This window comes from Erpetoichthys calabaricus, chromosome 4 (assembly GCF_900747795.2).
Source record: "Erpetoichthys calabaricus chromosome 4, fErpCal1.3, whole genome shotgun sequence".
Classification (NCBI taxonomy): domain Eukaryota; kingdom Metazoa; phylum Chordata; class Cladistia; order Polypteriformes; family Polypteridae; genus Erpetoichthys; species Erpetoichthys calabaricus.
Genome location: NC_041397.2, coordinates 334,631,977 through 334,655,806, shown reverse-complemented (window position 1 = coordinate 334,655,806; position 23,830 = coordinate 334,631,977). Strand labels below are relative to the sequence as shown.

Sequence of the window (23,830 nt, the reverse complement as noted above, 5' to 3'; positions counted from 1 at the left end):
GGAGTCAATCCCAGGGCGCAAGGCAGGAAACAAACCCCGGGCAGGGCGCCAGTGCCACCACAAGGCACACACACACACCAAGCACACACACCAGGGACAATTTAGGATGGCCAACGCACCTAACCTGCATGTCTTTGGACTGTGAGAGGAAACCCATGCAAACACGGGGAGAACATGCAAACTCCACACTGGGAGGACCCGGGAAGTGAACCCAGACGGGTCTCCTAACTGCGAGGCAGCAGCACTACAACTGCGCCACCGTGCTACTGGTGTATAAGTAATGTGGAGAGCGGCTGGGGGCTCCTCCAGACCACAAGCCACCGCCCTGGTGGCTTTGGGGAACACGGGAAAGGAGCTTTGAAGCTCAACCCTATAGGGGCCCGTGGTCACTGCCAGGGGGCGCCCTGATGCCTGAAGAGTCCTGGCCCTCAGCACTTCTGCCACATCCATAAGTGTCGGCAGGCGCTCATTGGGAGGCACCTAGAGCACGTCCGGGTGGGTTTAAAAGGGGCCGCCTGCCTCCATTTGATGGCTGGAGTCGGGAGAGGAGAAGGGCAGAGCTCGGGAGGAGAGGAGTGGAGGTGGACCTGAAGGGAGGCAGTATGGAGAGGCCTGGACTTTGGGGGTGAGAGTAAATATGTCAATATGAATAAACGTGTGTTAGGTTTTTGAGGGGACTGGGTGGTCTCGTGGCCCCCTGCAGATTTTATTTTGTTCTCCAGCCGTCTGGAGTTTTTTTTTTGTTTTTTCTGTCCTCCCTGGCCATCGGACCTTACTCTTATTCTATGTTAATTAATGTTGTCTTATTTTAATTTCTTACTTTTTCTTTTATTTTTCTTTTCTTCATTAAGTAAAGCACTTTGAGCTACCTTTTTTGTATTAAATGTGCTATATTAATAAATGTTGTTGTACCTACGGTGTCCGCCTGCCTGTGTCCGGGTCATATTCCACACTAAATATGGTAAAACAAAACACATAAATAATAAACAGCGAAAGGTTCAAAACATAACATACATAAGAACAAAAACAATCAAATGTACACAATTATAATATTTAAAGAATCACCAAAAGATCACAGATGACTAAACACCACCTAAAGCAGCGTTGAGAGCCTGACTAAAACGTGATGCTGGACACCATCAGGCAGACTTGAACAAGTGGGACATCAAGTGGCAGAGCAGATGGGATTACAGGTCACTTAAGAATAATGAGCAGCTCCTGCCTCCCAGCACAGACAGCATACAAAAGAACTGGAGTCCAGAAATCAAAGACGCTGCTCTTCATGTTTGTGGGATTGTTGAGCTGAAAAACTCCACTGCTCTGGTCTGTCCCGTGTGGATTTCTGTATTTTAATAGCTGGTGTCTTTATTTATGAGTGTGAAGGAATGTCCTCATAGTCCCCAAATCTGACCCCTAACCTCAGTTGGCTCCATTCTTTATCAACCACCCCAAACATTTCAAGCTGACACTCTGTCAAGTTTCATTAAATATTAGCAATAAATAAGACACAAGTCAAGCACAATAACATTGATGCCTACACACCAAACACAGAATGTGTTCATTGTAATCAAATGATTTTATTTCAGCAGTTCATTCATAACCGTATGCCATGTTAGCTGATGTTAAAGTGTTTCTTCTTCTCTTCACTGATCTTCCACTCTTTTGTGTTTCATTAGTTTTAGGTGCTCAGCCCTCCATTTCTATGAGCTCCACTGAAGGCCAGAAGACCCGACTGGAGTGCAGCACTGAGAAGTGGAACCCCCAACCAGAAGTCACCTGGAGGGACATGAATGGGGCAGACGTGACGTCACAGTCCACAATAAAGTCAGAGCGGGACTCCGAGGGTCTTCTGAGAGTGAGCAGCGTCCTCCCGGTGAAGGAGGAGTACAACGTGTTCAGCTGTCTGATGAGAAGTAAAGCACCAAAGCCAGACTGGCCATCTGAACTCAACATCTACAGTACGTCATTGAATAGTGTGGCACTAGCAGCATGTCATTTGGTCAATGCTCCATTTTTACACAGAATTTTACAGAAAAGTTTACAAATTTTACAAATTTGTAGATCAACCTAAAAAGCTAGGCTTCCATTTAATGAATTTGTGGAAAATTTGGAAAATACTTCAGATAAAAAATCTGTAGTAAAACACATTTTAATTATGGTGAGCATTTGGAATTATGCTGGTGAAGAACAACCACTAAAGTGTCTTTCCTGTCATAAGACCCATTTTCCTTTTAGTATTGTGACTCACCTAACATGTTTTATAATAAAATCATGTTATTATTATACAAATGGTAGAACAAGTAAACAGTGCAGACCCCTTTGATTTATCTCTGGTTGGGGACATGCTGCCCGAGGGTCTGTTACACTGTGATGGAGAGGGTGACACACAGTGACAGGACAGAGTCTTCTGCTCATGGCTTTGTAGTTGTGACCCACAATCCTGAGCCCTGACTCCCTGTGTGACCCTAAGTGAGTCACTCCACATTCTACTTCTCAGAAACATGAACCATAACATTGACAAACAGGCTTAATCCAGTTCAGGTTTGTGGGTGATGGAGCCGACCCCAGCAGCACTGAGCACAGGGCCCACTCACACACACACAGGGCTAATTCAGAATGGACACTTAACACAACAGGCATGTCTTGGGGTTGTAGGAGGCTCCTCTTAAATGTGTGTTTTCAAAATTCAACTTACTAATCAATTTTGTGTTAAATGATGTGCCATATACAAGAAAAGGGAAAAGATCCATAAGTGGAAATGAAATATGAATAAGAGATGGAACAGTCAGATACCACCACACACACGCATGAATAAATCTACAGTGTCAGGTACAGTTGGCTAGCAGTGCGACAGAAAATTCAACTGTGACTCAGTCTAGGAATGGACCCCTAAATCTGTGCCCAAGATTCAAAGAAATGAAAAGTAAACATGTAGAGTAAAAGACTTAAGAGACAAACACTGGTGGAGAGTGACACTGAGGTGGCTTCTCAGGGGTCTTCAGAGTCCATGCATATCTGAGCAGTTCAATTAGTGAAGGCCTTGGTGTGACTGAATAAACGTGAACTGGTCAGGAAATTCTCAGACAGGAGATCAGGCCGGCCAGCCTGAATGTGAAGAGGAGACGATTTGAAATGGTCAACATTGAGCCAATGTGGCCCACCACGTTAAGTGAAGTTTTCTTTGTCTCCTTTGTGTTGGTGCTTCATGTGTGAATAGGGAAGGAAACCAAAAACAATCAAAAATAAACAGCTTTAAAAATTAATTTTATGATTTTGAAAACAAAATTAATTTATTCACCTGTTTTCGGATTCCAATTTATGGTAGCAGAGAGCAGACACACGACAGTAGAAATTCATTTTTGGGGTGCCAGTCTGTGTCTGGACTCACTCACACACACACACACACACACACACACACACACACACACACACACACACTAATACTCTTAACTTATTTACTGTTCATCTTTAAAATGGACAGTGGAAAAAACATGTTGACATCGGAGAAGCATACAGGCTCAACCCACACACTGACTGGGCTGGGCAGCAGTGCCAACCTCTGTGCCGCCATGTTCACTTAATAATAGTAATAATAATACATTTTATTTGTAATATTGAGCCAGCAGAATGGAGAGAGTGCGAGGGAACGGAGGGTCTGACGAGGTGACAGATGTGACGAGAGGCTGTTCCATGGACGGCATTGTGTTTTAGGCTTTGTGTTCATGAGCAGAGAGCCAGTGCAGTGATGCCAGTACAGGGGTGATGTGATGGTCCAGTGATGTGTGGGTACGAGTCTGAGCCGCACAGTTTTGCACACACTGGAGCTTCCAAAGAGAATTTGCTGGTAGATCAAAGAGACAAACATTACAATAATCTAAACAATGAAGGGCCTTAGATAAAGATGTGAATAATCTTTTCAGATGCACTTAGTGACAGAAGTGTTTGGGGTCTTACAATCCTGTGCAGATGAAAGAAGTGAATTTTGGTAATGTTTTTAATGTGTGGCTCAAATGTGAACTCACTGTCAGAAATAACTCCAAGGTAACGGACATTAGTGGTAGGTGATACCAGAATTCTATCAACAGATAAACTAAAATGAATTATTTTTTTGTACAGTGAAATGAAGATTTATTAAAGGAGCCTCAATGTTGGAACAATTTAATTGATGCAGATTGTTTTGCAGCTCTAACATTGTTTCATGGAGAAAAGTGGTGAGGAGAGTAGACGTGGAAGTACATGAAGGTTTTACTCCAAAATGGATTTGAGTGTCATCTGCATAACAATGATACACATAATAACCATCATTTCCCATAACAGTAACATATTTATAATGTGTGGTGTGATTATGGTGTGATCTTCATGTAGACTAAGAAAAGTGCAAAGTTTGTCACCAGAAAAGTCTTTACTTGTGAAAATGTCACTTGTCAAACTCAGAAGCAGACATATTGCTGTATATTTTATGCCCCAGAGCTCTGAACACCAGATACAACCTCCGCAGACACCAACCCAGGAGAAGATCACGTTGTTTTATTACATGACAACACCTCAAAACACTTACTTCCAACAAAACACCAAATAAGCCCTGTGTCATCTCCTGCTGCTTCTCCTTAGTGAGGGTCGTCCTCTTTCTCCTGACTCTGACTCTCTGAGTGAAGGGAGATGTTTGTTTATGTTGGATCCAGGAGTACTTCTGGTGTTATGACATTGCATTTTGGAAAAACTTCTGGGCCATATAGAAGATGCATAAAACAGGCAGGTTCTTCTCCGGAAGTGGCCTATGGTAGCACACATAAACCCGGTGAGGGTTGACCTTCCGAATTACAAGTCCTAGGAAACCATGTGGGTGTTAAAACAAGGAATGAGCCAGAGGAACGCTGTCATCTCTTGTACTGGAGGCCATATTGTCCTTGATATAATATTTCATGCAGTCCATCTCTTAAATCTCCACCCCATCCAGACAAGAACCGAAAGCCATCCTGGCCAGTTTGCACATCCTTTCATTACAGCCTCCCTGCTGGGCAAAGGATCAGCCTTCATAACAACTGTAATGCTGCTCCATGCTTTATGACATTTACTGTAGATACATACAGTGCATCCAGAAAGTATTCACAGCGCTTCACCACTTTGTCCACATTTTGTTATGTTACAGCCTTATTCCAAAATGGATTAAATTCATTTTTTCCTTCGAATTCTACACACAACACCCCATAATGACAACGTGAAAAAAGTTTACTTGAGGTTTTTGCAAATTTATTAAAAATAAAAAAACAGAAATCCCATGTCCATAAGTATTCACAGCCTTTGCTCAATACTTTGTCGATGCCCCTTTGGCAGCAATTCCAGCCTCAAGTCTTGTTGAATATGATGCCACAAGCTTGGCACACCTATCCTTAGCCAGTCTGGCCCATTCCTCTTTGCAGCACCTCTCAAGCTCCATCAGGTTGGATGGGAAGCGTCGGTGCACAGCCATTTTAAGATCTCTCCAGAGATGTTCAATCAGATTCAAGTCTGGGCTCTGGCTGGGCCACTCAAGGACATTCACAGAGTTGTCCTAAAGCCACTCCTTTGATATCTTGGCTGTGTGCTTAGGGTCGTTGTCCTGCTGAAAGATGAACCGTCGCCCCAGTCTGAGGTCAAGAGCGCTCTGGAGCAGGTTTTCATCCAGGATGTCTCTGTACATTGCTGCAGTCATCTTTCCCTATATCCTGACTAGTCTCCCAGACCCTGCCGCTGAAAAACATCCTCACAGCATGATGCTGCCACCACCATGCTTCACTGTAGGGATGGTGCCTGGTTTCCTCCAAACGTGACGCCTGGCATTCACATCAAAGAGTTCAAGCTTTGTCTCATCAGACCAGAGAATTTTCTTTCTCATGGTCTGAGAGTCCTTCAGGTGCCTTTTGGCAAACTCCAGGCGGGCTGCCATGTGCCTTTTACTAAGGAGTGGCTTCCATCTGGCCACTCTACCATACAGGCCTGATTGGTGGATTGCTGCAGAGATGGTTGTCCTTCTGGAAGGTTCTCCTCTCTCCACAGAGGACCTCTGCAGCTCTGACAGGGTGACCATCAGGTTCTTGGTCACCTCCCTGACTAAGGCCCTTCTCCCCTGATCGCTCAGTTTAGATGGCCGGCCAGCTCTAGGAAGAGTCCTGGTGGTTTCGAACTTCTTCCACTTATGGATGATGGAGGCCACTGTGCTCATTGGGACCTTCAAAGCAGCAGAAATTTTTCTGTAACCTTCCCCAGATTTGTGCCTGGAGACAATCCTGTCTCGGAGGTCTACAGACAATTCCTTTGACTTCATGCTTGGTTTGTGCTCTGACATGAACTGTCAACTGTGGGACCTTCTATAGACAGGTGTGTGCCTTTCCAAATCATGTCCAGTCAACTGAATTTACCACAGGTGGACTCCAATGAAGCTGCAGAAACATCTCAAGGATGATCAGGGGAAACAGGATGGACCTGAGCTCAATTTTGAACTTCATGGCAAAGGCTGGGAATACTTATGGACATTTGCTGTCTCAATTTTTTTATTTTTAATAAATTTGCAAAAGTCTCAAGTAAACTTTTTTCACGTTGTCATTATGGGGTGTTGTGTGTAGAATTCTGAGCATAAAAATGAATTTAATCCATTTTGGAATAAGGCTGTAACATAACAAAATGTGGAAAAAGTGATGAAGCGCTGGGAATACTTTCCAGATGCACTGTATATAAATATTCATCTGAGGCATTCCTGTTGGCAGGTCAAGACACAAATGGAAAGACTGGTGTTGTCAGTCCCACGTTTTCTCTATAGGTGGCACACAGGATGGACAGGCATTCTAGCAAGGAGTTGGGAAGATCCCTTACTCAGACTGGAGGCCCCGAGTGAACAGATAGGTATCCCGTCCAAAATATTTCACCCAGTCAAGGCTTCCCTAATGGATGGATGGATATCACAGCCAAAGGGGACGATTTCTTACCCGGGCTTGAAGCCCCATACAAGATGACAGGCGTCCCAACCGGACATATGCTTAACACCTTTTCTGGTTGGGATAAAAGAGGACAGGGAAGAACTGTCTCTGAGGGGTGTTTATTACACATTTGGGGACATGCATGGGATGCTCGGAGTTGTAATCCAGCAGCACAGCCCTGCTAGGGTCCATGGATGCTGCAAGAGCATGCTGCAGGGAGATGCACTGCCTGTTATATTGGATTTCCATATGACCCGGAAGTACTTCCAACAAGTGACAGCCCTGGCACTGGAAGTATTCCCGGGTCCTCAATAAATGGGGCCGCACTCTCTTGTCCAGGCGGGTCAGAGCTATGAGGAAGATGAGCAACACTCAACTGGAGGAGGTCTGTGTGGTGAAAGGAGAGAAGTGATTGTGGAGAGATAACGGGAACTTTTGTGATTATACTGAGGTATTGTGGGTAATAAATCAGCCTTTGTTTGAACCCGGGACTGTATTATGTTCCCACTTTCCCCCTGGTTCTTTCACACCTCTCTGATGTTCACTTTGTTCTTCTCTTTTTGTCTACAGTTGGATTCCTTCCTATTTGGTTCCTGCACAAGGAAATTGATAAAAAAAAAAAAGATTTCTTTCACTTTGTATTAAAGAACAAAATAAAAACTGTGAAAGATTTAAATGGAGTGCGAAAGTTTAGAAAGGCAATCCAAGGGATACGATAAGGACATGAAAAACTGGTGCTAAGAATGACACATTCAAGCCAAGAGGTTTTATTAAGAGAGCGCACACAGTCTAAGGATGCTTTCCTGATAATATTATTATGAATATGATTTGTATTGGATTCCATGTCTGAGAGTGAATCAGTATTTGATAATAACTGTTTGAACGTTCTTAGCTTACACACACACACACTGTCCTCCTCTCACCCTGAGGTGCCCACTGTGCTGTCCTCTCCTATCTTATTTACGCCCACTCAGTAAGGTGCTTTGTGTTTTCTTCTCATCTTCTTCTTTTATTTTAGTCCACTCTTCTTATCGTTGGTCCATCTATCAGATTAATGCAGTTTGAGGGTCCTGGGGCTCAGACCCTACCTCAGTAGTACTGGACACAACACAAGAGTCCTCCTTATCCTTTGTTTGCTGTTGTTTTTATTCTAAAGCTCCGTCTGTTCCACTCAGTCTGATTATTAAACATTTGGATTTCTGTCCTCACATTTGGATTCACCACATTGGTGGTTTTAACTGTAAACCCCTAAGAGTGAACAGGACCCCGTGAAGTGGGCATCACATGTCACCTGATAGAGGTTCAGTCCTCCACTGTCACTCTGGTTTCTCAGTTCACACAGCAGTTTGTTTCTGGTCACCGACACTGAGACAGTTGTCACTGAGGAGCCATTTGAACTGACAATGAAGAAGACAAATAGCAAGGCCATAAGTAGGAGAGAAACTGGTGAAGACGAGGGTCTGTCCACCTAATAAGTAAACAGAAAACAAAGGCACACGAAGTAAACAGATGCATAAACAGGACCACCTGATATCAATACTGACCATCCAGTTTGTGACGAGTGAGCAGGATGTATGAACTTGACGCTCAGAAATGCCAACAGGAGATGTGCCCCTAGCTGGCACCACAGTTACAATGACTGGCACATGTCTTATTGTATTGCAGTCACACTAATTCACACCTGCAGCGTTCATTTCTGTGGTCACCAGAACACGGTCAGAAGTCTCACTGCTAGGACCTCCACTCCTAATAAACATCAATAATTCTGTTCCTTCTTCATCAGACGTGACGCAGATTCAAAGCCAAAGGCCAGTAGGCTGTTAATTCTGCAAATCCATTTTCAGTCTGTGCTTGGCACTCCAGCTATTGTCATGTCCATTGTTCTGCTGTCTATTATAAGGGGTCTTTATGAAAGGACATTTGAAATGTAAAGATATTTTAAGACGTCAGAAGAGGAAAATGAAAGTAAATGAAAGTTGTGAGTGAGAACTGAAGAGATGATGTTTTAAGTTGACCCACCTGATTATTCACTCAGTAACGCAGCTCTCTTCTTCTACAGAAAAGTCACAACGTGTCACGAATGCAGGTACAATATTTGAACTGGGGGTCTCTAGGGGTCTTTCAAGTCTCACTCTTTATTGGACTCATTAAGTTTATTTCTTTATTTATTATTTTACAGAATGGAGGAGAATATGCAGCTCAGCAGGTACGGTTGATAAGCCAGTCGTGACCTTAGGATGAAATTCTCATTTTCTGTGTCTTAGTCTTTGTGTCTTCATGTTAAACGTGTCACCTTCATGACCATGAGAAGCAGCACCTTGTGAGCTCTGTGACTGTCCCCCAGGTCTGAGTTAATGACTGAGGTCCCTCTGTGTGGGTGACATGGTGACACAGTGGTAGCACTGCTGTCTCACAGTAAGGACACTGGGGTTCACATCCTGGGGGCTCCTTGTGTGGAGTTTGCATGTTCTGCCTGTGACTGTGTGGGTCTCCTCCATGTGCTCCAAAGACATGCAGGTTAGGTGGTCCGGTGACCCTCAGTTAGCCCTGATGTGTGTCTGAGTGTTTGCCCGCTGATGGACTGGCGTCCCGTCCATGGGTTGTTCCTGCCTTGCCCTGATGCCTGCTGTGCCCCTCGACTCTGCCCTGGATAAGCAGGTTATGACAATGGATGGCTGCTTGTTCTGTGTGTTTAAGGAACAGGAAGACCTCAGCCTCTACTGCCCCCTGGTGGTCTCTTTGAATATCGCTAGTTATCTTATTCCTATGAAGTTCCCTAAACAATCCTCTGTCATTAATAGTTGGATTCTCCTTGGCAGGCGGACGTTACTTTATTTTGTGTTTCAAGAACATCAGACAAGTCAGTAAAGACAGAACTAAAGACCGGACCCTCCTCATGCAGACAGAACTCCTCAGATGTCTTCCTCGGTACAAAGGACACTCGTTTGTCTTGTAGACTTTATTCTCAGAAGGTCATTTTGATTCGGTGGTCTCGTACCGATTAGCACTGCGTGTCATTGTCACTAATCCTACTACTTAAAGACTCCATGATGTCCCTTCTGTCACTTAGGACCCTCTTGTGTTTCAGTGCAGACCCTTTCTCAGGCCCACCATGAATTTGCTACATTTCCAGCATGTCAATGTTGAAGTATTTGTGAGATGACAACACTGAGGACACACTTGAGGTTTTCACTCACAACGTTTGCACTTTTTAAAGTAAACTGAGTGCTGCTGAGTCCTCACAGGGCCCGCTGTCCATTCTCAGACCCCTCAGTGTCCAGTGCTGTCCCCTCTTTAGTGCCACTTTGTGTTTTGTCCTGCTGTCCTGTCCTTTGTTGTCACCTTGTATGTCCTCTCGGCCCCCCTCTCCTTATTAAAGCCCCCCTCACGTGTACTGACCGGTCACATGGTGTCCCTGCTGACTGATGACTTGTGACACTTGTGTATTTGACTTCATCCTCATCACTGACAGGCGGCCATCTTGTGTTGTTAGAGTCAGTGTCATAAATTCAGTGTCCCCCGTTGTCACTTCTGACAAGGAACTGAGAAACATAAAGTGGGGGGTCTGCTAAATAAAAGGCCACAAATGCAGTGTAAGGACGAGAAAAGTGACAGAATGACCGACAGAGCAGAGCAGAGCAGAGCAGCACAAAATGAATCAAAGTGGACAGGAATGACAGGAACAGGAGGACAACAGGCCAGGGGGGACATGAGACCCTCAGGTTAGTGACGACAAGTCTGAGAGCTGCTGGTGAGTCTGTGAACGAGTGCCAGGCCTCACTGGTGGTCTTCTTGTTTGTGTCTTTAACAAATCCTCACTGTGTGATTCGTCTTTTATTAAAATGTCACCGTTCTTCTGCTGTTGAGGTCACAGCGTGGTGATCAGGCTCTTTAGGGTTAAATGAAGATAAAATGGCAGAAAGGCGAGTGGAGGAGGTCAGAGGTCACAGGGGGGCCGAGCAGTGACACAAAGAGACACACGAGGGGCTTGGTGGGCTTTGGTGTGTAGAAATAAAAACTCAGCGGTGAGAAGTGAACACGAGCTGTTTGACGTCTTTGTCTTTTTAATGTTCAGGTCCTTCAAGGAGTGTAAATGTGTTGTTGTCTTCCTCAAGTCCCCTGATTTCCTGACGTCTTCCTCTTTTCTTCTTTCTTCTCCTCAGCTGTTGTCACTTTTGACCCTGAGACTGCACATCCATATCTCATTGTGTCTGAAGACGGGAAAGAAGTGAGACAGACAGACACACGACAGAAAGTGACAGACAATCCAAAGAGGTTTGATGACTGTGTTTGTGTCCTGGCCAGAGAAGGATTCACGTCAGGGAGACACTACTGGGAGGTGGAGGTCGGGGGGAAGACTGAGTGGACTTTAGGAGTCGCCAGAGAGTCGGTCAGCAGGAAGGGGGGGATTACAGTGACACCATATGATGGATACTGGACTGTGTGGCTGAGCAGTGAGAACTAGTACATAGCTGTCACTGACATTGCTGTCCACCTCCCCCTGAGAGTGAAGCCCCAGACAGTGGGGGTCTTTCTGGACTATGATGAAGGTCAGGTCTCCTTTTACAATGCCCAGTCCTGCTCTCACCTCTACACCTTCACAGACTCCTTCACTGAGCCCCTCTATCCGTACTTCAGTCCTTATCCTAATGACAGTGGTAAAAACGCGGCCCCTCTGGTCATCTGCCCCCTGCGCACACACTGACCCCTCAGTATTAATGTCGTCTGTCCATCTCTATGTCAGGTCAGAGCAGCACAAAGCCGATGGAGACTTTCTTTAACATCAGACCACCGAACTCAAAGCCCCCCTGAGGTGTCCTGCTGTTTGCTTCTCGTCTGATTTTCATTTTCAGGATTTCTGTGTTTAATGAGACATCAGGACTGAACACTTGGGATTTTTAAATGGCGTCGGATCGAAGCGTCGGCTCCATAATCAAATGTGAATCTTTATAATTTGATCTGAGGGTCTGAGAATGAACAGAAATCCTGAGTGTGCGTCTTTAATTTGACATTCAAAGAGGAATTCAACAAAGATGGTTGTGTTCTCCACAGCACTGGATTGGTTTTCTTCAGTCTTTGTGTGACGTCACTTGCTGGTGGTCAGTCCTGATGACCCTGAGGTGCCCACTTTGTGACATTAAAAGACTGAGAGGACGTGAAGAGTGTGAGCTGAGCAGAAGAAATCTGAGACCCTGAATATCGAGACCACCGTCCATTTTGTAACTCGCTTATCTAATTCAGGGTCACAGGGGGCTGTCAATGTGGGGGGGCAACACGGATAAGAACCAACCTACGACACCAGAGCTGAAGGCCGGACCACCAGTCAGTGTGCTACTACGAGACCACCAGTCAGACAAACATGAATTCATATCTAGCGTTATATACTTCTATTGTTAAACGTGGACTGAAATACACAACACTGTAAGTCTGTGAGAAGTTCATCAACACTGAGATGAGTTTGTGATGAAATGAAATAAAACAGAAATGAAAATAAAGAAAGGCAGGAATTACAAAAAGAAATCATCGACATCAGTGAGGTGTCCTCTGTGATAAAATGGCTTCTCGTGAACTTCTCTGAGGGTCCACCTCACAGTCCTGAAACTCGACGTCATTTCAGTGACACACACAGGTGGTCTGCTGCAGTGCTGGAGTCAGAGTGTGTTACAGAAATGACAATAATAAGTTTAATTCATGAACAGAGTGCTAGACGTGATGAAAAGAACTGAAGAAACAGAATTAAAAAATGGACGACTTCACAGAAATCAGCACAATTAAAAATGACAACAGAATACAGAATTGTATGTGAATGGCACCCTCTTGTGGTCACGAAGTAAATTAAAATAATTATAAATAAACCCAAATTCATTAATCCAGTCCTCGTCTCAATCAGTTTATTTATTGTACATTTCAGTGTGAAGGCGTATGTGAGACTCAGAAATGTCACTTTGTCTGTAATTTATAAATGAACTCAAATAGAGTCAGGCACAGAGCTGCAAGTGTGTTTGTCTGGTGTTACCAGTTACCAGGGGATGTGTGACTGGGAGAACTGGGAGAATCGTCATGTGACACCAGGAGGACACACCAACTCCACAGAGACACTGAGCATGCTGGGAATTGTAGTCAGGAGCTCTGAGGCACTGGGCCGCTTGGGTGCTTAATAATAATAATAATAATAATAAAGTTACATTTGTTGAACAGAAGCCTCTACAAATACACGTTGGCCTGCAGTATGAAAGTTGACGTCACTGATGAAGATTTGCTGAGTGACTTTGTAGATAAACTCGTGTCATCAGCGTGGTCTTCATGCTCTTCCTCTCACTAATCACAGTCACTGCTCTCGTCTTCACACAACACCACACACATGTCGGTGTCTCACTGTTTGTATCTTTGACTTTCTCACATGTTCATGAAACTGTTAACGTGATGTTTCATGTTTGTCAAGCAGACAAGTTAGAGTTTCCTGTAATCTGCACTCTTGTCAGTAAACTTGAACTTGAATTTTTGGCCATTTTCTCCTTTCTTGCTTCCAATACGATGAGGAGAATATTTTGGAAGAAGAAGCTGTCAGGTTGTACACAATTTAATAAAACAGTTACTGAATGTTGAATTATTACATCCAGAAAGTAAAAAGGTGATAACGAAAATGAGGAGCAGCAGAACAAAGTGTGACAGGTGACTCGGCCAAGGTGTGACTTTGAGGAAGCCCACCCAGATGTGCCGTTATGTGTAACTTCATGCACTTGTTCCCATTAACCACCAAAACATTCAAACTTATGTGTCGACCTAAACTACTTGATTTTTAACAAATGCAATTTCAAGGATGTGTGAGGAAATACAACAAACCCTTTTGATTTCTACAGTATTAAAGTAATCAGATTTGTGTGACCTTACTGTTTAAAGCTGTCCGAAAAAAATCCTCACAGAAAGTGACTTGATGTCAATTATTTTCTGTTAATTATGTTCTCATCCACACGAGGGCGCCACTTGCACACATTTATTCATTTAAACGTCACTTCAATGCCACTCATTTCTGTGACGCTGTCTATTTCTTAAAGTTTCTTCTTTATTTTGGTTCTTAAGTTTAGAGACTGCCATCATTTATAAATAATATAATTAATGTAAACACCTTTAGATTTTAACTACAGCTGTGTGCTTCACTCACACACTTGAGATGAGGCCTTGAGGGGACTGAAGCGTTCCTGTTGAAATTGGAGATAACGTTTATCATAATGTAGGAGAAACCTCCATCCAAAGTGACTTACAAATCACAATGATTTATTTCATAATTCAATCATAAAGTAGCCCCCCAGTGGTCTCAGGTCAAGTCAGATCTTTTCATTCACTCCTCTGATTTAGATGACAAGACGTTTCGTGTGTTTCAGGCTCTCCGCTGTTTTCTTTTTTATTGTCCACATCTCCAGATGGCTCTGAGATGACAAGTTGGCTTCCATTTGTGAATGTGGCTGCCCCTCAGCTGGAGTTCTTGGACCTTTTCATGTCAAATTTGCTCAAATCTCAATAACAAACAGGATGGTCCTGCTGAGTGCTGCATCAATGCAATTCCCAGTAGCCATTGCAGTGTCACTCGTCACTTTGCTGCCAGTCTTCACCGCTGTGAGCCTTCTGTCTCTAAACTGAACATGAAGACCTGAAGAAGCAGAGCGCCTTGAGCACATTTGTGTTTGTGTCGTCACACATCGACTTCAGAGGCCTCTTGTTATATTCTGACGCCATCACGTCTGTTACTGAATGGTGAGGAGTGCTGAGTGGACCCCGCTGAGTTCACTTCACCTCAAGGTGGGTGAAATCGTGGAAATGATCAGGGACTTCAGCAAAATGCACTGCAGTCAATGGGGAAGGAGAAACTGAACCAGTTCTGAGTGGGCTCTACTGCTATGGTGGTCTTTAAAGTAAGTCTGAGGGCAAGGATAATATGCTGGTCAAACTAACCACTGCACCACCATGCCTCCCTGAGATAAAATTAAATAAATACTCCACTCAAAGATGATTTTTAATATTTTAGTAATCCCATGTAGTTTGTAGTGATAACTGAAAAAATTTTAACCTCATCATTTCATGCAGAATGGAAAGAAAAACATTTATGATATAAAAGAAGCCAATGGTGTCCAATGCTGTACAATGGGAAACAAGGTGAAAAACGTCCACTAAATAAATAATAATAAGATAAAATCTCACGTTACTCGTGTCACATCATCCACATGTCGGTTATCCTGTGGTGTACACAAAACGTACTGTGATGGGACCAGGGTGCCAGTGAGCCCCAAATCCCAACACAATCACACAATCACAGTCCCGGGTTCAAATAAAGGATGGCTTATTACCAAACCACCTCTCCAAAGTCACCAGACACAAGTTCAGGTTCTCTCTTCTCTCTCCTCTCACCACCGCACTGCCTGAGTGTTGCCTTCCTTCCTCTCAGCTCCGACTCTCCAGGCAGTGTGGTCTCTTTTATTGAGGACCTTGGGGTGCCAGGGCTACTGCCCGAGTCATATGGAAGTCCCACAACTTGGGGAGCACATCTCCCTGCAGCTCCCCATAGCAGCACCCATGGACACCAGCAGGGCTATAATTCCCAGTATTTTTTCTGGTTCTCGAATGGGTGCCATCATGGAGGGCTGCTGCCATGTAACGCCTAGGGTGTTTAAATATCTCTTGGTGACAGTCATTACCTGTTCTCTTCTTTTATCCCGGCCAGGGAAGGTATTTAGTACACGTCCAGTCGGGTCACCTGTCCATTTATTTGGGGCTTCCTGCTCAGGTAAAGAGCCATCAATTGTGGTTGGGATGCCCATCCATTAGGACCATCTAGTCCAGGTATGACATCCCCCCTTCTTGACCGGGATGCCTTTCTGTTGACTTGGGGCCTCCCGTCCAGGTAAAGGATCCTCCTGCCTGTCCATCCCATGTACCACCTACAGTACAAAACTCAGACGTATTAGTAAATTATTGTTAAACAGATAACTTCCAGAAAAATCAGCACATGCCATAAACAGAAATGCAAGTCACATGGGACTGACTTTTTGAACTGAAGACAGGACTGTTGACCAATGATTGACGGGGAGGCGGGTCTTCAGTTCAAAAGTGCAGCATTATGGGAATGCCTTTAATGTTGATGATGTGTGCTGATTTTTTCCAGACGTTTCTATTTAAAGATACAAAAAAATAACAAAAGAGAAAAAATCAGTGTGTGTAAATGTCACTCTCTGGTGGTCATGAATAGAATTTGAAATGTCACCAAATCCATCAATCTTGTTTGTGCATTTTAGCATTAATGTCCATATAAGTCACACAATCCAAGTTTGCTTATAATTTTATAACCGTATTGTTATGCAGTGAAGCCCAAAGCCAGACTCCCTCTCAATGGACATTTTGTTCACCACTCCTTTTAAGGTTTTGTGTTTTCATTTCCAGTTAAACAGTTAAATCTTGAGGTCTTTCAGTGTGACGAGGTGACAGAAGACACCACAAAGTCACACTGGACAGGGAAGTCACCACATGTGGGCCACTTGGACCATCAGCAGTGGTCAGCAAGTGTTCAGTGTGGTCCAGTGGGTAGTCAGAAATGTGAGGTTTTGTTCTTGGTGGTCTTTGTCTTCATTCTCCCTGAGTGTATCTTTGGTGCTTTGGATGGACAAAATACACAAAAGTATGAAGTCCATGTTGAGTTCTCTGTTCTCTATGGCCCATCAGCATAGCAATTTATATTACAATTTACAAAGAGCTTTTTACACTTGTGAATCACAAACCAAACTGTCACTTGTGCCACCATGTTGTCATCCTGCTTTATGATGACGTTAGTGCAAAGCTGAAACACAAAACCAAAATGTTCTCATCAGTTTTCTCTTTGTGTGCAGTTCAGCACCTCCTCCATGTTTGTTTGTGCACAATGAAGTTGGTCAATATTATAATGAAGTTTTATTATATAATGAAGTTTTATTATGAAATTAAAAGTAAACTTTAAAAGAATTAATCAGACTGAGATCATTTTGTAATTTAGTAACAGGATAAATCACAAGTCCCAAGATATCTCGAGCTGCGTGTTTTCTCTTCTTCTTCTCTTTCTGGTGCCTCATTTGTCTGAACTGGTGGCTCACTGGTCAGTGCTGTTGTCCCATTCTGGATTCCAGTTCTATTCCCAGTTATTGTCTCTGTAGATGTTCTGACCTCACTATTATGACTTAATAGACCTTCAGGCAGCTGAACTCCCCCTTTATCAGTTTATCATCCTGCAGACCACCTTGACACGAGGCGTACAAATCTCCATCTTATTAACAAAGAGCAGATGTGAAACTACAAAGTGAAGAAACAAAGAGTCCATAAGTCAAAGACAAGTGAAACAATCCAAACACAGCAGAGTGACAAGTGAAGAGCAGCACACAAATAACAAACGGCTCACTAACGGCTTCTGAACTGTAAATAGTAATACATAACAGTGAGCTGGTACAGATATGAACTTACTGATCATGTGACCAAAGGTCTACACAGGCAGGATGAACTTGGGGCTAAAGAAGGCGTGTAGTTGTCATGGTTACACTACTTTACATTGGGACCGCCCCTCTGTATGGCGGCTCAAGAAGGACAAACATCACGAGGCTCACACATTTAGAGCATTAAACACAACAGTATAGGACAATAAAAAAATAATTAATATATGAATAAATATATCTTGACTATCTTTACAAACATGACCCCCACCTGATATCACATACATCACCCTTAATGACTGTGATGAAGTAATGAGAGCAAGTTCAGATACTGGCCTGTTGTTACGTTTGGTTTCACTTTCCTTGCCAGCTTTAACCTCAGCTGTACAGACTCTGCCATCCCCACTAGGAACCCCTCTAGTTATCAGTCCAGGGGTCTAATCGTGTCTTTAGACTGACAGTTCCACACTAGGACCACATCTCCAGGTTTATGTTCGGCCCTCCAGTTTACCAGTCACTACATGACTTAATAGTAGAGTTGTATGTTTCCTTCATTTGTCCCTAAAGCCATTGGCCAAACACTGCACTTGTCTCCAGTGGCCCTTGTGCACGTCTTTAGTATTGAAGTCACCAGAAGGACCTCAAACATGACAGCCATTTGGGTGAGCAGTGTGGACGGAGTTAGTGGCTGTGGGTCTTCTGGGTCATTAGGGTCTAGCATTCATATTAGCCATCACTTCAGCCATGAAACTTAGGAGATACTCATGAGTGAGTCTTACTGTCCTTAATTGTAAAAATGTTCAGTCAGGTGTCCTCCGGGTCACATCTATCATGCATTCATACACACCTGCCTTGTGTGAAGAACGTGAAGGGTTGAATGTCCAGGAATGTTCAGAGAAATACCCTTCAACACAGTCAATGCTAGGGTCTGATGTCGTTTAGAACTCTTTCAATGCTCCAATAAAATGAGTCTCTCTATCAGAGTGGATGCTGTTAACTGAGCCTCTAACAGAGATGAGCCATCTGAAGGCGCTGATGATACATGAAGTGTCCACAGATTCAACTAGCACTCTGATGCTCATACAGGTAAATGTGACTGCCCTTTACAGTTTGCCTGACCTCCTCAAGTGTGACATGAAGCCAAAGTCCAAGGACCAAACACATGGAGCTCTACATTAGCAAAGGGAGGTTCTGTAGTCAGCCGATCAGTAGGTAAGGCAGCCATCTTCTGAATCTGAAATACACAACCAAAGTTTCCTGCAAATGACATATTAAATATGGCACTGCTTATAACTCTTTTAACACCAACTACCCGTATTCCAGTGACACGCAGAGCTCCTTCATTGAAGAGACGTCCTTGATGTTCAGTCTGTTTGTGCTAATGGCACTAACCAAGAAACAATGTGAAGACTTCCAGGGAATAACAGAGGGTTTTTCTCTTTCAGAAAAAGTTTAGCTTCACTAATATGACCTTCAACTCTGAACGTCTAAGGAGGGATCAAGATGTATTACTGCACTGCCTTTGGGAATGGCTTCTCTGTTGTTGAGAGACTCAAAGTGCCCTCCATAATGTTTGGGACAAAGACACATTATTCCTTGACGCCCCCTTGTGTTCCACAGTTTAAAACTATAAAGCAAAACATTAAGACATGATTAAAGTGAACATTGCAGCCTTTCATTTAAGGGGGTTGCACACATTTCGGTCACACCATATGGCAGTCACAGCACTCCCATTTCAGGGCCCATAATCTTCAGCACAATTGGTGTCACAGGTGTTTGTGATTCCGCAGGTGGGTTTCATGGCTTCATAAGATACCTTGGTTTGCTTCTACCCTTTGGAGTCTGTAGCTACCATTGTTCAGCACGAGAACAAGAGCTGTGCCAATAAAAGTCAAAGAAGCCATTAGGAGGCAAAAAATAAGAATAAAACTTTTCAAGACATTAGTAAAACCTTAGGATGACTGAAATCAACTGTCTGGAATTTCATGAAGAGAAAAAGAACATACTGGTGAACTCAGTAATCACCAATGGACTGGTAGGCCACGGAAGACCCCCACTGCTGACAACAGAAGAATCCTCACAGTGGTCAAGAAAAAGCCCATCTAAAGACAGATCAGAAACAGGCAGATGTGTGTGTGTGTCAGAGACGACTATCAGCAAAAGACACCATGAACAGAAACACAGAGGCCACACTGCAAGACACAAACCACAATTAGCCACAAAACAGGATGACCAGATTACAGTTTGTAAAAAAGGACTTCAGAAATCCTGCAGAATTCTGGGAAAAGGTCTTGTGGATAGACAAAAGAGAATAATGGCAAGAGCAACAAGTGCAGAAGAAAACGAACTACTCAAGATCCAAAGTAGACCACCTCATCTGATAAATATTTTGTGTGTGTTTTTGGGGGGGGGTTGGGGGGGGTTGCGGGGGGGTTATGTCTTGGCCATGTATGGAGGTTCTGGCACACTTCTCTTCATTGATAATGGAACTGCTGATGACAGCAGCACAATGAATTCTGAAGTGCATAGAAACATATGATCTGCTCAAAGTCCAGTAGATGCCTCCAAACTCACTGGACGGGCTTCATTCTACCACAAGATAATGACCCCAAACAGACTGCTGAGGCAACACAGGAGTTTTCAAAGCTAAAAACTGAGCATTTTTGAATGGCCAAGCCAGAAACTGATTTAAATCCAACTGAGCAGGCCTTCCATATACTGAAGAAAAAAACTTATGGGGACAAGCCCCAAAAACAAGCAGGAGCTGAAGATGTCTGCATTAGATACTTGGAAGAGCAGCACCAGAGAATATTTTCGACAATTGATCATCTGTTAAACCCAGGTAACTCAAAAGAATGCCTCCTAAGTACTTCCAGTAAAACCTGTGAGGCTATCGCTGTATTTTTCAATCAAAAAATTAATGATATTAGAAATAACATAGTATATCTCCCCAATACTAAGGATCCTCCTAAACCCCAGTACCCCATAATAAACAAATTAAAGTCTTTCACTAGGATAGATTTACCTGATTTACATAAAATAATTTCTCAAATAAATTCCCTCCACCTGTGCCCTTGACCCAATACCAACAAATTTTTTCAAAGAAGTATCGGCGTGCTAATTGATAATGTTCTTGACATAGTAAATTCGTCATTAGATACGGGGGTCTTCCCAGACTGTCTTAAGTAAAATTCTAGAGAAGGCAGTCATTATACAGTTAAATGAGCACCTCAATAAACCTGCTATTCTTGATAAATTTCAGTCAGGTTTTAGAACAAATCGCAGCACAGAAACTGCACTCGTTAAAGTAGTAAATGACTTGCAGGTAAATGCAGACAGAGGCCATTTATCTGTTCTCATCCTCTTAGATCTGAGTGCCGCATTTGACACCATTGATCATAATATTCTTAAGAATCGCCTTAGTCAATGGGTGGGCCTCTCTGGCAGTGTCTTAAATTGGTTTGAATCCTACCTGGCAGGGAGAAAATTCTTTGTTAGTTGTGGTAATTATAACTCAAAGACACATGATATTCTATATGGTGTTCCACAAGGCTCTATCCTGGGTCCACTGCTCTTCTCAATCTACATGCTTCCATTAGGTCAGATTATCTCAGGGCACAACGTGAGCTACCACAGCTATGCTGATGACACACAGCTGTATTTATCAATAGCACCTGATGACCCTAAATCTTTTGATTCGCTAACACAATGTCTAACTTGTATCTCAGAATGGATGAATAGTAACTTTCTCAAATTAAATAAAGAAAAAACCGAAATCTTAGTGATTGGCAATAATGGATACAATGAGGCTATTAGAAATAAACTGGATGCATTAGGATTAAAAGTCAAATCGGAGGTAAAAAGCTTAGGGGTAACCGTTGACTGTAATCTGAATTTTAAATCGCATATTAATCAGATCACTAGGACAGCATTTTTTCACCTAAGAAACATAGCAAAAGTTAGACCTCTTATATCATCGAAAGATGCAGAGAAATTAGTTCATGCGTTTGTTTTCAGTCGGCTAGATTACTGTAACGCACTCCTCTCAGGTCTACCCAAAAAAGACATCAATTGTTTGCAATTAGTGCAGAATGCAGCTGCTAGAATCCTTACCAGGAAAAGAAAATCCGAACACATTTCTCCAGTTTTGATGTCACTACACTGGTTACCTGTGTCATTCAGGATTGACTTTAAAATTCTGCTTATGGTTTATAAAGCTTTAAATAATCTCGCCCCGTCTTATATATCGGAATGTCTGACACCTTATATTCCAAATCGTAACCTCAGATCCTCAACTGAGTGTCTCCTTAGAATTCCAAGAGCAAAACTTAAAAGAAGTGGTGAGGCGGCCTTCTGTTGTTATGTACCTAAAATCTGGAATAGCCTGCCAGTAGGAATTCGCCAGGCTAATACAGTGGAGCACTTTAAAAAACTACTGAAAACACATTACTTTAACATGGCCTTCTCATAACTTCACTGTAATTTAATCCTGATACTCTGTATATCTAATTCATTATAATAACTATTCATTCAAAATCTGCACTAACCCCTACTCTCTCTTCTGTTTCCTTTTCCGGTGTCCTGTTGGTGGTGGCTTGCGCCACCACCATCTACCCAAAGCACCATGATGTTCCAACAATGATGGATGGATTAAAAGCCAGAAGTCTGTATGACCATCAGCATCAAGTGACTCCGTGAAAAACCCGAACTACAAAGAGGACTATTTCATTTATGTTAGGTAGAATGCCCAGAGGGGACTGGGTGGTCTCATGGCCTGGAACCCCTACAGATTTTATTTTTTTCTCCAGCCTTCTGGAGTTTTTTTTTGTTTTTTCTGTCCCCCCTGGCCATCGGACCTTACTCCTTTCTATGTTAACTAATGTTGTCTTATTTTAATTTCTTATTTTGTCTTTTATTTTTCTTCTCTTCATTATGTAAAGCACTTTGAGCTACTTTTTGTATGAAAATGTGCTATATAAATAAATGTTGTTGTTGATATCCTCAGCACCTGCTGATGTCTATGAACCGCAGACTTCAAGCATTCATTGCATGCAGGGGATATGCAACAAAGTCCTAAACATGACACCTTTAATGCAGGGGTTCCCAACCTTTTTCATGTCAAGGCCCCTTTAGACTGAAGACCTGCTACTTATTGCCATCCAAAAAAGAACATACCCATGTGTCTATAATAATCTGCTATACAGACCTGTTAAGTGCATGTAATTAAATTCTTTAAAACAAAGCACTTTCACTATGGAAAAATAGCCTGCTCAAAATAAATATATAAAACTCACCCTAGGCCTAGTGAGACTTTTGGCTTGGATGTTCTTGCACAGCGTGTCCACTCTGAGCCAATCTCAAATTATTTTCCACATTTAGATGTGCTCTGTTTTTGGTTTTCAGTACATTCAATACAGAAAAACCGGCCTCACTCAGGAATGTTGTTCTAAATGCTAAGAGGCATCAGATGACTGTTTCATTCAACACTACGTATTTGCTTCTGAGATTGCTTCAAAATTCTAACAGGGGAATGGCCGAGAACCGCATTTTCAAACTTCCACCATTTGCTCTTTCAGCTAATTTGTCTTGTGACCTCAAATCAAGACAAATCTCTTCAGTTCTGGACTCAAATGGATTTCTGATTCAGTTTAAATGACGATTGTCCAGTTCTGGGAAGTATTCCTTCAGGTGGGTCAGATGTGACAATATGATAGACAGGACCACTGTAGGTCTGCAGGCACACTAGATGTTCCCAACACCTGGTGAAGGAGCAGGAACATTACAGTATTTCCTTTATTTAGCATTTTCTCCCAAAATCCAATTTTTTGTATAAATGCACAAATTTTATCTTGCAAATGAAGTATGCTGTGATCACGACCCTGCACGCTCTGATTCAAGGTACAGGTGGTACCTGCAATTCGACCTCTGCCCCGCAATTTGACCTGCACGCGCTCTGTGCAGCGTGCAGGTTGAGACGGAAAACGTCAAATGCGATGTAGAAAACATCTTGATATACAACAAGTACAAAGAAAGGCGAAACAGTAAATCGCTTTCTATCTCACATGCTTTACACGCCTGTATTCAGCTTGCTCTGTCACCGCAAATGCTGTGTGAACACCTGCCCTCCGTCACCAGCCATTATTCACTGGATGAATATATGTGGGTGGCTCGTGGTAGATGAATTTCTGTTTTAGAGTTAAAAGTTACAAGGGTTAAAGACTAACGGCAAGAATATTCATTCTAAAACAAAAATGAAAAATATTTTTAGTAAATTATTATTTTATTTCAGTTAGTCTGGTGAGTTGGTTGTATGTATGACCATCAGCATCAAGTGACTCCGTGAGAACCCTAACTACAAAGAGGACTATTTCATTTATGTTAGGTAGAATGCCCAGAGGGGACTGGGTGGTCTCGTGGCCTGGAACCCCTACA

At 43.0% G+C, this 23,830-nt stretch overlaps 2 protein-coding genes and 1 long non-coding RNA gene across 8 annotated transcripts in view; 2 read left to right on the top strand and 1 right to left on the bottom strand.

The window, feature by feature from the left end:
- LOC127527483 (uncharacterized) overlaps nt 1-23,830 on the bottom strand; it is a 1,026,648-nt gene that overhangs the window by 604,778 nt on the left and 398,040 nt on the right. The gene's annotated exons all lie outside the window — the stretch shown is intronic.
- LOC114644157 (butyrophilin subfamily 1 member A1-like) overlaps nt 1-23,830 on the top strand; it is a 339,284-nt gene that overhangs the window by 4,119 nt on the left and 311,335 nt on the right. The window lies entirely within an intron of this gene.
- The window catches only part of LOC114644737 (butyrophilin subfamily 1 member A1-like), a 722,023-nt gene that overhangs the window by 629,678 nt on the left and 68,515 nt on the right, over nt 1-23,830 (top strand). Inside the window, exon 11 of one of the 2 annotated variants that reach the window (XR_007934784.1) lies at nt 11,703-11,766. Coding sequence is in view for 1 of the 2 variants with exons in the window: in XM_051926425.1 (XP_051782385.1) it covers nt 11,542-11,658 (117 nt within the window). In the remaining variant the exon portion in view is untranslated. The other variant, XM_051926425.1, reaches the window with a different exon arrangement.